This window comes from Lissotriton helveticus, chromosome 12 (assembly GCF_964261635.1).
Source record: "Lissotriton helveticus chromosome 12, aLisHel1.1, whole genome shotgun sequence".
NCBI lineage: Eukaryota > Metazoa > Chordata > Amphibia > Caudata > Salamandridae > Lissotriton > Lissotriton helveticus.
The window spans coordinates 283101956-283116835 of NC_136073.1; the positions used below are offsets into that span (position 1 = coordinate 283101956).

At 44.3% G+C, this 14880-nt stretch overlaps 1 protein-coding gene across 2 annotated transcripts in view; it reads left to right on the forward strand.

Annotated features, from left to right (window-relative positions):
• Positions 1-14880, forward strand: part of ABCC12 (ATP binding cassette subfamily C member 12) — a 1077363-nt gene that overhangs the window by 665338 nt on the left and 397145 nt on the right. For both annotated transcript variants that reach the window (XM_078670535.1, XM_078670536.1), the window contains one exon: positions 13948-14151. In XM_078670535.1, coding sequence (XP_078526661.1) covers positions 13948-14151 — 204 coding nt within the window. The remainder of the gene's footprint in view (positions 1-13947; positions 14152-14880) is intronic.

Below are 14880 nucleotides of genomic sequence, written 5' to 3' on the forward strand. Positions count from 1 at the left end.
GGTCATACAATAGCTTCTTCAAGGCTGCATATTCATGAATAACTACATATCAGCCATATTTTGTAGAAGTACAGAGACAAAAGTATTTATTATTCAGGGTATGTGCCCAGAGTGGAGGCAACTCATCCATGCTGTGGTTGAGAGATAGTAATTCCGCTGAACTAAGACCTAACTTCAGCAATATTGTGCATTGTGACATCTTTAGGTGCTCCATAACGAGATCCATTTTTACATGGAACAATCAAAATGTAACTTGTAAAAAAGAGTGACATAAAAGAAGTGAAGAAGAGACATACATATATACCACCAAAGTAAATACACACCCGATTCCATGTTAGTATGGTGTATTGCAATTACTTCCAAGTGAAGAGGTCGATTGAGCAGTGATTATTGCAAGAAAGGAAGAAATTCTGAAGTGACCTAGCATCAGTAAAGGAGAATGGTAGCTATAAGAAGCTCCAATATGAGTAGTCCCACAACAAGATGGTGTTTGCAAAAAGAGAAGATGACCAGCAAAGAAAGTACACTACTGGTGGTGAAGTCTGACTAGATACCATTGCAAGGTTAAAGCCACCTGTAGAATAATAAATAAAACACATTTTAATATATTATTCAAGACTATAAATTATGTCATCAATCCAGAATTGTGTAAGATAACTTACATGTGAAAACAGAAGCAATAAACCCACCAATTTAAGGTTCTGTTATTCAAATACTACGTCAGCTTTGCTTCCTTCCAGATCTAGAATTATACATTTCTAATTTGATATAGGAGAAACTGTTAGCATAAGGACAGAAAAATAAAGAAACATACAAAGAGAGGGTTAATCTACCCTAATTACCACTAAAGATCTAAATGCATGTAAACACATTTCAAATTAAAGAGACATTTTGCCAGGCCTAATTCTTCCTTTTCAATATGTATATATAAGTGGCTCCTAGGTAGGTCTTAAAAAAAAAAAAACCCCAGAGGCCAGGATGCATTATATTTAAAAGTAGGACATGTGATTTTAAGTTTTACATGTCCTGGTAATTAAACACTCCCAAATGTGTTTTTTACTACTGTAAGACCTACCTCTCTCATAGACATACATTGGGTTGTCTTATTATATTTAATGGGTGCTAACTTTTGATTAGGAGCAGGTAAAAATATCATGTTTAGATTCAAATGAATTGTAACTTAATACCCACTTCAATGGTAAAGTCAGATTTTAAGTCACAATTTTAAAAATGCTACTTTTAGAAATTTGGGGTTTTCTTGTCCTAGCCATTTGTGCCTTCTATTGGTGTCTTGAGTCATCTGACCATGAATGACTCTGCTGTTGGGCTTTGTGTATTCCTCTTAGTCGGTGAGACTAAAGGGGACTAAGCATTGGCAGGATGCGCAATCCTGCCAAGATGGCTAGGGTAGAGCTGTTCCATGGCCCACTTACACTTCAAAAGGCTTTCCTCCAGCACACACAAAGGAACCTGTCACTAGTCTTTTGTCTCATATTGAAAACAAAGCTATCAAAAATATCAAAGAGAATAAAGACCTGATTGTGAAACCATGCGATAAGTGTGGGGGGATAGTCCTTATGAAGCAGGCTGACTATAATGACAAGATGCTTCAAATGTTATCTATCCCTGAACATTATAAAAGATCACACCCACGTGAACTCACTAAATTGAGAACCACCATTGGTGAAATGACAGAACGAGCCCTGGATTTGGGGTATATATGTGAGGAGGAATTTAACTTCCTCAATAAGACATACCCGAAGACCCCAACCCTTTATGGGCTCCCAAAAACCTATAAGATTGTTGACAATCCACCGATGCGCCCATTATTTCTACCATCGGTTCCAGTAAGGAACCGTGATCCAAGTTTGACGCAGATTTACGCCTCATATATCCGCGATACGGGTGATATTATTGGTAAGATTGAGGGTAGACCATTTAATCAAGACACTGAGATCCTTGTAACGCTTGACATTGAGGCGCTTTACACAAATATTCCTCAGTGTCAAGCGTTACAAGCGGTCACGGCCCTGTTGCAGAGGTCGCCCGGAGATAGACCAGATGGTTTCATCCTTGAATGCTTGGAGGTAGTACTCAGGAATAACTATTTTGACTTTAATTAAAGGGGACCAGCATGGGAGCTCTTGTGCTCCCAGCATAGCCAACACTTGCATGGGTGAGTGGGAAATCAAACACATCTTCAATGAGGTGTCTCCTTTTTTTGACCAGGTTGGTTTTTGGAGGCACTTCATTGATGATATTTTTTTTGTTTGGAGGGGAGATCACGCATCACTGCAGGAGTTTATTCTGTGGTTGAATGCTAGTGATCCTAATCAGAAATTCACATCTAACAGTAGCTCTCTAAGTGTGGAATTTCTTGACTTCCTTATTTCGGGCGTTGGGGGTTTCCTGGAAGTGAGTTTGTTCAGGAAGCCTACTGCCAATAATACCATCCTGGAGTCCACAGCTACCACCCGACCTGTCAAAAGGACGCCATCCCCTTTGGAGAATTTTGAGGGTTCGCCGTAACTGTTCTAACATGGCAGAGTTCCATAAACATGGTGAAGCTCTGAGGACAAGCTTTCTGGCTAGAGGGTACCCTCGGAGATTGGTACGCCATGCTTATAAAAGAGCTAAATACTACAACCGTGATGCATTGTTGGAAGGCACACGTCGTGAGCCCCAAGATCGGGTTGTTTGTGTTGTGAACAATTCTGCCCTGAACTACAAAATGTTATCCAAAGGAATTGTATAATTTTGAACAGCGACGGAGAGGGGGACACAATTGGAGCAACCCTTTAAGGCTTACTGCAGAAATCGGAACTTGCGGGACATGTTGGTCCACTCGAGACCTTCGTTAAATAACCTTTGCCAGACTTCAATTACAGGTTTGCCCATTATTTTGGGGAACCATAAATGTGGATCATGTCATGCCTGTGGGGCTGCTATTGTGACTGATAACTTTAGCCACAATGGCCGTTACATCAAGCTTCATGACCTTACTAAATGTATAAGTCACAACATAGTCTATTTGCTCATGTGTCCATGTGGTTTGATTTACATAGGGGAGACAGCACGAGAATTTAGAGTACGCTTTAGTGAGCATAAATCGACCATACACACCAGGAAGTTGTCAGCACCCCTTGTCCAAAATTGTGTGGACAAAGATCACTCAGAGAGTGACATCAGGTGGGGCATTTTGGAGAAAAAAAAAAGTATAGCAGGATTCCCTATTGATGTCTTTCGAAAAAGAAGGGAAACCTTTTGGATTTTCACCCTCAATAGTGTGAAACTGGGATGAAGCCATCCCATGGCATGTGGCCCAGCCTTGGTAATCTCTTTATTTAAATCTTGTTTGAGTCACCAGAGTCATCTGAGTATGTGTTATAAGCAGGCCTTTAGGCTGGGCCGTAGTCTTAATTTCAGGAGTTTATGGGTGGGTAGCTTTCCACCTAGCACCTTGGGGGCGATCTTCCTGCCTTTTGGAGAGAGCGGGTCTGCATGAAATGTTCTAAATTCGTTGATTGTAGGTACTGCCCTCAAAGGTAAGTAATCGTACTGGGGTAGTATTTACAATGTCGTATGATGGGTCTTTGGAGGCACCTGATACTCTACCCCTGTAGTGTGCTCCCACTTATTATCAGGAGTGTCTTGTATATTAGCGGTCCACATGGCATTTGATCTAAACATTACGTCTTGACAGCCCGCTCTTTGCGATCCTTATTGTTTTATTTGTTTGTTGTTGCCGCGTGTTACATAAGGCCCTTGTTTATTAACATCTTTTGGTTTTTGGAGTTTTGGCCTTTAGACCTGGCAGCAATCAGTCTTGATTCGACAGATTTTTGTGGCAGCGTGTTATTTTCGGATGGCAGTGCCCCTGTATTTATTTTAGTGACCTGTTAGCTCGCTATTTCCCTTCTCCTCCTGTCTTTGTCGACGGACTTTGTTGGAGCCAGTTTTGATGTGGGGAAGGGTCGGATCTGCTCTTTATTATATCAGTGAGTACTGGTTATGGCCTATTCTTGCTGCTAAATGCGGTAAACACACTGGGCTCTTCATTTTAATGTTTTAAATTCAGCAAATCCACCCTTCTAAGATGGCGCTGCTTTGTTTTTGGGCTTGGTCCTACAACTATTGCAGTGACCGTTAACTTGGGTGTCAGTCTGTTCTTGATTTCAGTGGCTGGCAGCCCAGGTGTGAGTTATTTTGCGCCAACACTGCGCGTATTTCGGGTATTTATATCGCGATTCTGGCCTAATCAGACTTCGACCAGATTACTCTGAGGATACGAGGCAACGTGCTGTTATGGCTGAGGTTCTCCGCATGGACTCATTTAAAGGTGAGGTGTCTTTTAGCGTTTTGAACCTAGGCTCACCTAGTTGACTATCGGGTTGGTGGTCCTCGTTAGTGGGTAATTAGCATGCTAGTTTGATGGCTTTTTGTCATGGCGCGTAATGAGAGAGCAGTAACACTATTCTGAGGAGTACATAGTGTATTTGTTAACTTTAGTAGGTTCTGACACCTGTGCTCTTTTTTAATCTGGTACTGGCTATGAGGACTCTCTACTGTCTTGATGTTGCATAGCATCTAATTAATAACGGCATAGTAGTAGGGTTACAACAGAGGGAACCCTTGCAGTGAGAAATATGTCTTTAGGCTTATGTTCATGTATGTATATCAATATGGGGATCTTATATTGCCTCATATCTTTACAGCCAGTTACAGTTATAGACAGAAGTACATAATATTTGGCAAGACAGGAGGAGGAAGCTCTAGGGACCTCTTGAAGAGACTTTAGGTAACATCAGAGTTTCATTTTTGACACACTTTCCAGAGGCAGAATGTTTGATCACAGTTAGTAGAGCTTGTGCTGACTCTATAAATTTTCTATGTAGTCTGCGCCAATATGTCATGTCATTTAGATAGGAAAGATTGTTATGTATACGTTTATGTAGCTGACCAGGTATGCTCACCTGTTAGCCTGTGTTCAGGAGGAACAGATACATTAAATAGTTTTTTCTCTTTACTGCAATATCTTGGGCTGACCGTATGTACATGGGAGTACGAATTCTCTTGGTTATGTTTATTTTGAAGGTTCACTCCATGGGACTATTCCATACTGGACGGGTTGCCATGTATTTGATCTGATTTACTGAGATGTAGACAACAGCCTTATGTGTACTTTGCCCTCATAGGTATTGAGTGTGTTGCTTCCTGGCAGCGGTTTGAGAAGTATCCAATCTTCTGATATTACATTTCTGCAACATCTGGTTGTTCTGAAATAGAGGATTGTGATACAGTTCTCGCAGTAAGTATGGACACACAAGTTGGCCATAGACAGTAGTGGCATTATTTGAATTGCTTTTAGTTGGGTGTACACGTGAGTGTCTGAATGTATTTGTTTGGTGGTGGTATATGTAATTTCACTGGGTGTTTCTTTTCTTATGACTTTCATGTGGGCCTTGAGTAGGTAGGGGCCCATTGGTTTATGTTACATGGTTGTATACAATTTGTGAAACTTTTTGAGCATATAACGTCAAAGCAAAGAATACTGTGCCTTCATGTCTTTAGAAGGTGGTCCTTTCTGTTATAAAATGTGCCTGTACTTTTTCTGTGGGCATTCCGCTCCTAAATCTTTACATCTTTCAGGTTTGATTTCTGTTTTTTCCCCGAGTGGAGTGGCCCGTGAGTGGGCATTATATCTGTCAGGTCCTAATGAAGGTGGCACTCTTTCATCTTTCAGCCACCGAAACGCGTCGACCACTGCCCTGAAAACATCCTGCTATCAGCAGTTCTTGTCTTTGGTCATCCCAATTACACTGTCATCTTGTAGTTGTGCTTTCCAGATATGCTACGAATGTGAAGGTTTGGATGGTTGTGTGTGAGTAAGTTTGAATGAGTTGTTGTATTTATTTTACTCTCTACCGGGGTTGATTGCATTTGATTTAGTTGTATGTATTATCTCTTTTTTTGGTTGATTATTTATGTATATATAATACGTGTTGAAAATGTAAAGAAATAATAATGAAAAAAGTTTTGATAAAAGAAATGAAATAAAAATCATATTTTTATAAATGTTGGAATTTTTTGTCTAGTTGGCTGAAAAATTTGGATTGGGTGCTCATTGTATGTATATGGATTCATTTTGCTGTATAAGTATTTAGGTCATGAGGGAGCTCCTGGTTGTGACTAGTCTTTTGTCACTCCAGACTTTTTGGGGCATTGGCAGTGAAGGGGAAAAACGTTCCAGAACCAGATATGTGGTTAGCAAAGGAAATCCCCCCACTTCAAAGGCTGGCACCAGGTATAAATATTGGACCCTTAAAACACCTCTTCCTTACACTCCTGGAAGACTGCTCGGACTGCCCAGACCACCTAAGGACTACCCTGCTGCTACCCAAGGACTGCCCTGCTGCTTGAAGGTCTATCTTGATGCTTGAAGGAGAACTGGACCATCTCCTTGAACCTGGATGACAAAAAGTGACTCCAAAGGCTGGTTATCTTCTGAGTGAGCTACAGGGACATAATAATCTACTGAGGCCTTGGACCCTGCAACTTGCGTCTGCTTGAGTGAGCCATAATCCTGCATGTGGTGTCCCCCAGGTCTTGGACATTTGGAAGTGTTGTTAGAGGTGCACGCCTGCATAACCCAAAAACCTGTGACTTAGAACATTTCCATCAACAACTGCCTGGAGAACCAACAGAAGACCTGGGCCTACGTGCCAGTCAATCCACTCAAGATGCATCACCGCATTAGCTCCTACTTCGTTCTTCTCCACAGCAGCAAATCCCTTTCAGCTGGACTCCCAGCAATGGTATGTAGCCTCATGAAGCCCTATTTGGCTACAGCCTGCAGCTTTGTCCAGCTAGAACTTTTCGACTTACAAAAAGTTGACTAAGTTCAAAGATAAAAATCTTCACCGGTCTCAATGACCACCAACTCCCCATTAATTAACTCCTTGACCCGGAAATCCACCTTTTTCCACTCTGGGCTTTTTCCCCGCTATCATCGATGGCTTCACTGAGACCCCATCCAGTGGCTTCCTGATGACAACAATGCCTCCTCAGACACAGCCTGTTGCCTTGGTCCCTTGAAATATCTCTACACTTTCCTAGACCCTTCTTCAAGAAGTTTTATAATCTCGTGGATCTGGCTTCATCGCTGTCGGCCTTAAGTTTGTCTTTGTCCCAGGCTTGCTTGACCAGATACCTACAGTTGCCTCTTTGATAATTTAGGTGTTAGATTTCACTACAAACTTTAAAGATTCATAACTCTGGTTCTGCAAAATGGTCTTTAATTTGCTTTGGTGTAATTTTATTCACCAAAATTTACAAGATTTCTCTTGTGTTGCTTTTTCACTTTATTACTGTTTGTGAGCTGCATTAATCTTTTACCCATTGCCTCTAAATTAAGCCTGACTGTTTTTGTGCCAAGGTACCAGCCAATTAACACAGGTTAATCTAGTGATTTTTGTGGTTCTCCCTAACAAGGATTGTGGTTGTTGCTGGAGTAGGGTTTTAACCCTGCAACCAATAGCCCTATTTTGTACACATACCAAATGTGCTCACTACACAATTGCACCTTGTACCATACTACCACTCCCCTCCTTCACTCCAGTATGAGCCTCCACACCCGCTATACCATGCTTATCACAGTACTGCCACTGCACTGTCCAAAATCTCCACAGTGTCACACTACAATTCAAATCAACAAAAAACAATCTCACACCATTCAACTACAGACCCTACCACTGCATCATCACCTTGGCTTCTGCACTACAGCACACACCACCACACTGCCATATCACACTACCTTCAATACTCACCTTTATTAACTTCCAAAACACAGCACTATAACGTTCAACAATGTTCTTCATCACATAGCTGCACTGCACAACCACCTCATCACTTCACTGTCACCCCTCACCACTTCAGCATTAATCCCCTCACTGTGATATAACTGCACATATCCACATTATCACCCACTGCCACCGCACTAAAAGATGCAGCATTGACCCCCCCCCCCACTGCTGTACCTTATACATCATAGACTAACAGCATATATAATGCACTTTGCCTTCCTTGTATTCCCATTTCCAAAATGCTGTATGATGGCAGTACACAGACTGGATCATATTCTACCAGCCCCTAAAGAAATAAATAATGCAGTTTTGAGGAGGGCCAGTGTGGTGGAATGGGTTGGGATTGTCGTGATTGGGATGGTAGTGCAACAGTAGAGAGCTATAATGCTGTTTAGGTGGTCGTTGCGTGGGAGATAAGGTGCAATGTGGCAATTGAAGTACTTGTTTGGGGCTTGCGCCGCCATGGTCGCGAGCTATAGTAACAGAATCTTGCAAGGTGGCAGTGTGATGTGGGGGTGATAGTGTGGTGGTGTATGGTGGCAATGCAGAGCTGGGAGTTGAAAGTACTTAGCTACAGAAGTGATGATGAGGTGATGAAGTAGTAATGTGGTTGAGAGATATTGTATTGCTAGGCTGTGGCAATGTGATTGCGGGCAGGGGTAGTTGGGTGATGTCGTGATATGGTGTGGTGGCGGCATCACAGATAAGCACTGGAGGACAGCTGTGTGATGAAGGGACTGCTATGAGGACCTCGTGAATAGTAATTCAGAGCTGTGACGAGAAGTGAAAACAATGCTAGTGCTGATGCATGCTAGGGTAATGCAAGAGTGGGGTAATGTGGTTAGAGTGCAGTGGTACAATGTGGCAATTCAGATAGAATGCAGGGACAAGAGGTTGATTTCATTTAATTGGGTATAGATATTTTAGCGCACACATACAACATATAGCAATGTTGTGGTTCTAGGAGCATATAAATCATTAAGTGCCTAGTCAAGGAGAAAAGGGTGAAGATATGGACATAAAAACTCTGAAGAAGGAGGTAAAAGAAAATGGATTTTGAAGATTTCTTGAAGGTCATATAGTAATTTATGTGCTGAATATGCATAGGCTGACCGTTTGAATGCTTGCTGCCCAACATCTTATGTACCCAGTGCCACCTTATTGAAAAATGCAAAAAGGTAATGTATGGAATGATTGAGATAATGTAAGCCTCTTGAACTTTCTGTGGGACTTTCCAGTCTATTTGTTAGCTAACCTTTCCACAGCAGACAGGGACCGACCTTATGCAAATCAGCTTTGGTCCAGCTCCTATAGAAAAAAGAACAGTTTAAACTTCCAGACCACGTCCCTCAGTCAGTCTCATTACGCCTCATAGGTTTTTTACAGCTTGAGTCCTATGGCAAAGCAGGCTTCGGACCAATGCTGGGGTGTATCAGTGAACATTAGCCCTAGCAGCTCAAGCTGGAGAATTTTAGATATGGCAGAGCCAGAACGGATTTCTCTATGTTTGATCCCTTTTTAGGTCTGAGCCTGCGAAAGAGTGCGCACATGCGCATTCGAACTGGCGAGATTTAATGATGTAAGGGCCTCCTAAACGGTACCAGCCATTGGAGAAGAGGTCCTAGTGACGTTCTCCTTTCTCGCTAAGCACCGTCCTTTTCAGACGGGCTTACTTGACTTCCTGCTGGCTTAAAAGCTTTCTTATCTTCTTCATGGGGCCATCTGTTTCGCCCCATAAAGAAGATAAGCAAGCTTTAACACCACCAGTAAATCAGGCCAAGCGACTCTGAAAAGGACTTCTCTAAAAGCAGAAAGTTGACGTCATCCCGAGTGCTTGTTCCGAGCGCTTATTTTCACCCTTCTTGTCACAGACAACGCTGCCGCCCAGAGAAGGAAGCCTCTTCCTTGCCCATTAGGAGTTTGTGGAGCCTTCTTGAAACGGGGTTTAAGGGACGCTTGGGACCCCCTTGTCTGCCGAACCGACAGTCCTGTGTGCGGCCGCCCCCCGCCCGTGAGAGGAAAGGCAGCGTCTTCATTCACTCAAGCAGTTTGAGATCTATAAATATCGCGTTCATTTATACAAGCCAAGCAAGTGATATACAAAGTGAACCAAAACTTTCATCTGTTCATGTCCTTGAAGCTCCCACTCCACACGCTCACATAACGCATTTGCATCTGCGCGTCTCCTCTGTTGAGGCGGAACTCCTTGTCATCGCGCTAAAATTATCATTCTGACACCAGTCATCATAATTATGCGGCTATTCCTCTGTCGCCGCCAACCCTCCTCCTGACCGCAGCAGCTCCAAACCAAAAAGTGTTTTTTTTTAAGACGTGCACATTATTTGATCGGTTTCCTTTTAGGGGCTATCTCTCTTTTAAGCAGCAACAGGACCAGCCCTTCTAACCAAGCAACTTCAGAAATAAAATGCTTTATTGCAGGAACGCCCTCTCTTTCTTTTACACTGAAAGACAAAACGGTTCTAGATCTAGAAATATGTTTCCCACCCCCTTTCCTCACTCGCACTCGAAGCCACAAATGCAAACTTTTATGCTGGAAGGGGCAGTGGCTGTTAGGTCTTTAAACATTACAAGGCAGATGCGCACGCACAAGCCTCTCCCATCGGCAGAGGTCTCAGTGAGCGTTAAGGAAACTAAAACACACACTCAGAGGACCTAAAGTAAAGAGGTCTCTTTGTGAAACTGTTCAGCTAATGCCAGCCCACTGCAGGCACACGAACATCCGATTCCTTACGGAGGCTGGCTCGGGGCATTTCAAGCCCGAGCCGCCTCACATCAGACAGGAGCGTACACACTGGTGCTCGAGGCACACTCTGCAGGGAGTCGCGGATTCACGTGTTTTGATTCACTCCCGGGGCAGTGCCTGTTGTCACTGCAGAATGAACATCACAGGGTTCTCCCTTCTAGACATCTCAAAATGTTTCAGAAAACACAAGAAGTGAAACTACTTACTTCGCTCGGTGAAGCCAGGCAGGAACTAGGGGAGGCGGCAGTGTTGCTGCTTGGCTTAATGGCTTTCAGGTGTGGGAGAGATGGCACTGCGCACTGCAGTGCACAGCGCACTACATCATGGGTGGAACTGCTGAGGCGTTCAGACATCTTACATGCCTTCCTGTTAGCTTGTCTGCCAAACCGACAGTCCTGTGTGCGGCCGCCCCCCGCCCGTGAGATGAAGGAACGGCTGCTGCGGAAGTGAACGGTAAATCGGTGACCACCACCACCATCGCGCGAGCCCCGGTCAGCCCCCCACCAGAGTAAACAAATGTGATGTTGGGGGGACGTACTGTGTTCATTGGGCAGGCTGCGGGGGAGGGGTGCCACCACTTTCCAGATACTGCACCCGGGATGGCCCGGCGAATGCTGGCGCTCTCCGAAATGGCTTGCCTGGGTGACGACTTCCCTTGTAAACTCCTGGCTCGTGAGGGTAGAGTTGGGCTCGCAAGACGGTTTTACCGCTCTCTGAAAATGCTGCTTATTTCACTTGGAGAGCGCGGGGTGTGTTTATGATTTCACTTGGAGAGCGCGGGTGTGTTTCGTTCCCACGGTCTCTGCGGCTGGTCCATTCTGCAGGGCTGAAGGGGGTGCTGTATAGCGTGCCTTCACTGTTCGCTGTCCTGCCTTCTCGAGGATTATCTCTCTCCATCCAACCATATGTCGTATAGCACCCCCTCCCGTTGTCAGACGCTGATTGTTCCAAAGTCTGATGGTCTAATTTACACCTTTGCCTTCACATGTACTGACTTATTTGTGCCCCCCTCTCACTGCTAAAGGGAGTACAGCCCCCTCTTACCCTGCAGTGAACGCCTCTCGCCAGTGACCCCGGTCACGCCCACTTCCTAATCTGCCACAAGACTTTCTCCCAATGAAGCGTGTGGTCTTCCTTTGACACCCCACCCCCACTCTCATATGTTCCAAGTCTTCACCCCTCCCTCAAAAACAGCACCGGGATCGCTATTCACAGAGTCGCAAATATGCAGAAGGTTGTCGACACCTAGTCCCCTCCAAGGTGACCCTGTGGGGTCTCAGCCCCAGACTTATAAAGGGCTCGGGGTCTCCTTCAGTGTAGGGACCACAATACCCCAGGAAGGTAGCGGAGGATGCCGGGACACCGAGAGAATGTAACCAGTGATGCTCTATACCAAGGGGGTGTAACCTTAGACATCTGTCCTCACGGGGGACAGTGCCAAGATGCCTGTCTGTGAAGGGAATGTAACTAGCACCTGCCTACAAAGGGAATGTAAGCCTAGATGGCTGCCTGCCAAAGCACTGTTGCTGGTTGCCTGGATGCCCTGAAAGTACCGTCCCAGATGACTTAATACAAGGGAATGACTGTGGAATGTAACCATACATGTGTTCACACTGGAATTACTAGATGATGTAACCTCCACAGCCAGGAAACTTAGGTGTGTAAATGTCCCTGTAGTATGTAGCTGTATGTATCCTGTTACGTTTGCAGTATGACTACCAATGTCAAAGGTTACAAGGAAGCCTAACCGCATAATTCTAGATTCTTTACGATTGTGGAAATGTCATTAAAGACTGTTACACACCCAGGGAATGTAATTGCAGATGCCTCTTAAGCAGCGATTGTACATTTCTGGCGACCCATGGGGTGTTAGCGCAACTGTTTGGGAATGTGCAGTGCTGCTGTGTTATTCAGTAGATGTGCAGAGGGGGGCAGCTGTGGGAACGAGGTTAGACAACTCGGGCAATGAGTAGGTAAGTAGGTGATCGGCCTAAACTGGGGAATGACTGCCCGAATGCTGACTGACCAGCTTTGGAAATCTCAACTGATCATTGATTCAGAGAGCAGAACATGCTGCCGAGAGGAGGGAGGGGGCAGGAGGAAGGAGGGGGAAGGCAGCCATGAAAAGGGAATACTGTGTAACCTGGTTCCTATGCTTCGAGCCTTTGCTGGCTCTTGGAATTATGCTCTGGGGCTCCCTGTATGTGTGTGTGGCTCTGTGTGTGGCTGTGTGTGTGGCTGTGTGTGTGTGTGTGTGTGTGTGTGTGTGTGTGTGGCTGTGTGTGTGTGGCTGTGTGTGTGGCTTTGTGTGTGGCTGTGTGTGTGTGGCTCTGTGTGTGGCTCTGTGTGTGTGTGTGGGTCTGTTTGTGTGTGTGGCTCTGTGTGTGTGTGGATCTTTGTGTGTGGCTCTGTGTGTGTGTTTGTGTGGCTCTGTGTGTGTGTGTGGCTCTGTGTGTGTGTGGCTCTGTGTGTGTGTGGCTCTGTGTGTGTGTGTCTGTGTGTGTGTGTCTGTGTGTGTGTGCGTGTGTGACTCTGTGCGTGTGGCTCTGTGTGTGTGTATGTGACTGTGTGTGGCTCTGTGTGTGTGTGGCTGTGTGTGTGTGTCTCTGTGTGGCTCTGTGTGTGTGGCTGTGTGTGTGTGTGTGTGTGTGTGTGGCTGTGTATGTGTGTGTGGCTGTGTGTGTGTGTGTGTGTGTGTGTGTGTGGGTGCAAATGCAATAGATCTCGCATTTGCGAGAGATTAAGCTATTGGCAATGTAAATGACAATGCCATTTATTTCTCTGTTTTCAAATCCAACACATAAATAACAATTTTGTCATTTACAATACCAATAGCTCTAACTTTGGCAAAGGCGAGATTGTTGCATTGTAAATGCTTGTTTGAATAGCGTAGTCAAGCTAAAAAGGATGCACTGTAATGGGGTCCAGAATAGTTACCAGTGCTGATTCAAGCATTACACCGATTCCATTGTGTGTTGTATATGTGAGTCTCTCAAACTGAGAAGCGCATGCCTAGATGTGGATCCCAGAATAAAGCTACTTCTCACGTATGTGGCCCAAGACATCCATTTTAGGGTTGAAAATGTATCTGTGAATGGACGGTAGACATCGGGAAAGTGATAGAAACAAGGTTCAGTCTAAAGGGATTTGAAAACACAGAGCTCTTTTAGTGAGAGGTGTGCTTCTATGCATTTCATTTCTGCAGCCCAAGGCTCCTATTCAGTGATGAATTTCTCCCAGAATGCAACATGTTGATATATTTGGGTGAAAACAATGGCTGCCTGCCTGCAAAATGACCTCTGTGATTTTCCCCCTTTAAAGATAGGTGAACGAGGCATTAATCTCTCCGGTGGACAGAAGCAAAGGATCAGCATGGCGCGGGCTGTGTATGCCGACAAGGATATCTACCTGTTGGACGATCCCCTGTCCGCTGTTGATGCCCATGTTGGAAAGCACATTTTTGAAGAATGCATTCAAAGAAAGCTGAAGGGGAAGACGGTTGTCCTGGTTACACATCAGCTGCAGGTGAAACATGTTAAACGGTTTTTATGGAAAATAAATCCACTTGCAACTTTTGATATATTTGCAAATAAATCCTCAGTGGTGTGATCGCAAGAATGACATAGTTCTATCTTTGTACCTAAATGGGTATCATTAAATGCTAGCGTTATCACTCAGGTGGGGAGCCTATCATATATATTTTTATATTGTGGGCTTTGTTCTCTTTGAAAGGTGCTGTTTCTATTTTTAGCATCATAGTTTTTTCTGTTTATATTGTTTTTCCTACCCAGAAAGCAATTTCAGTTTCAGAAAACCAACACAACTTAGGGCCTCATTATGATGCTGGGTGGAAACTTTCCGCCCCCACACCGTTTCGGATTCGGGAACTGACCAACTCCTAGTCGGCAGTTCCGCCTGACCAATTATGATTGTTAAAGCATTTATTGTCCTTAACTCACCAGCCACAGTTCTAGATAGCGTCTCATGGTGTATAGAAGGAGCAAGAGAAAATGAAGAAATCATAGGGAAATGGAGTCCTTCCATTGGAAGAAAGCATTGTCGTGTATTTCTATAGGTTCTGAATCAGTCCCCCTATTCCTGACCCTATTCTGGTTAAACTAACTATCAAGTTAACTAACAGTCAGCCCATGAGGCAAGAAAACCCCCATGATGCAGATACCGTTATCTGACGCAGTCACACTACGGCACAGGAACGTGTTATCTGATTAGGTCATAACGCTTGAGATCTAATTA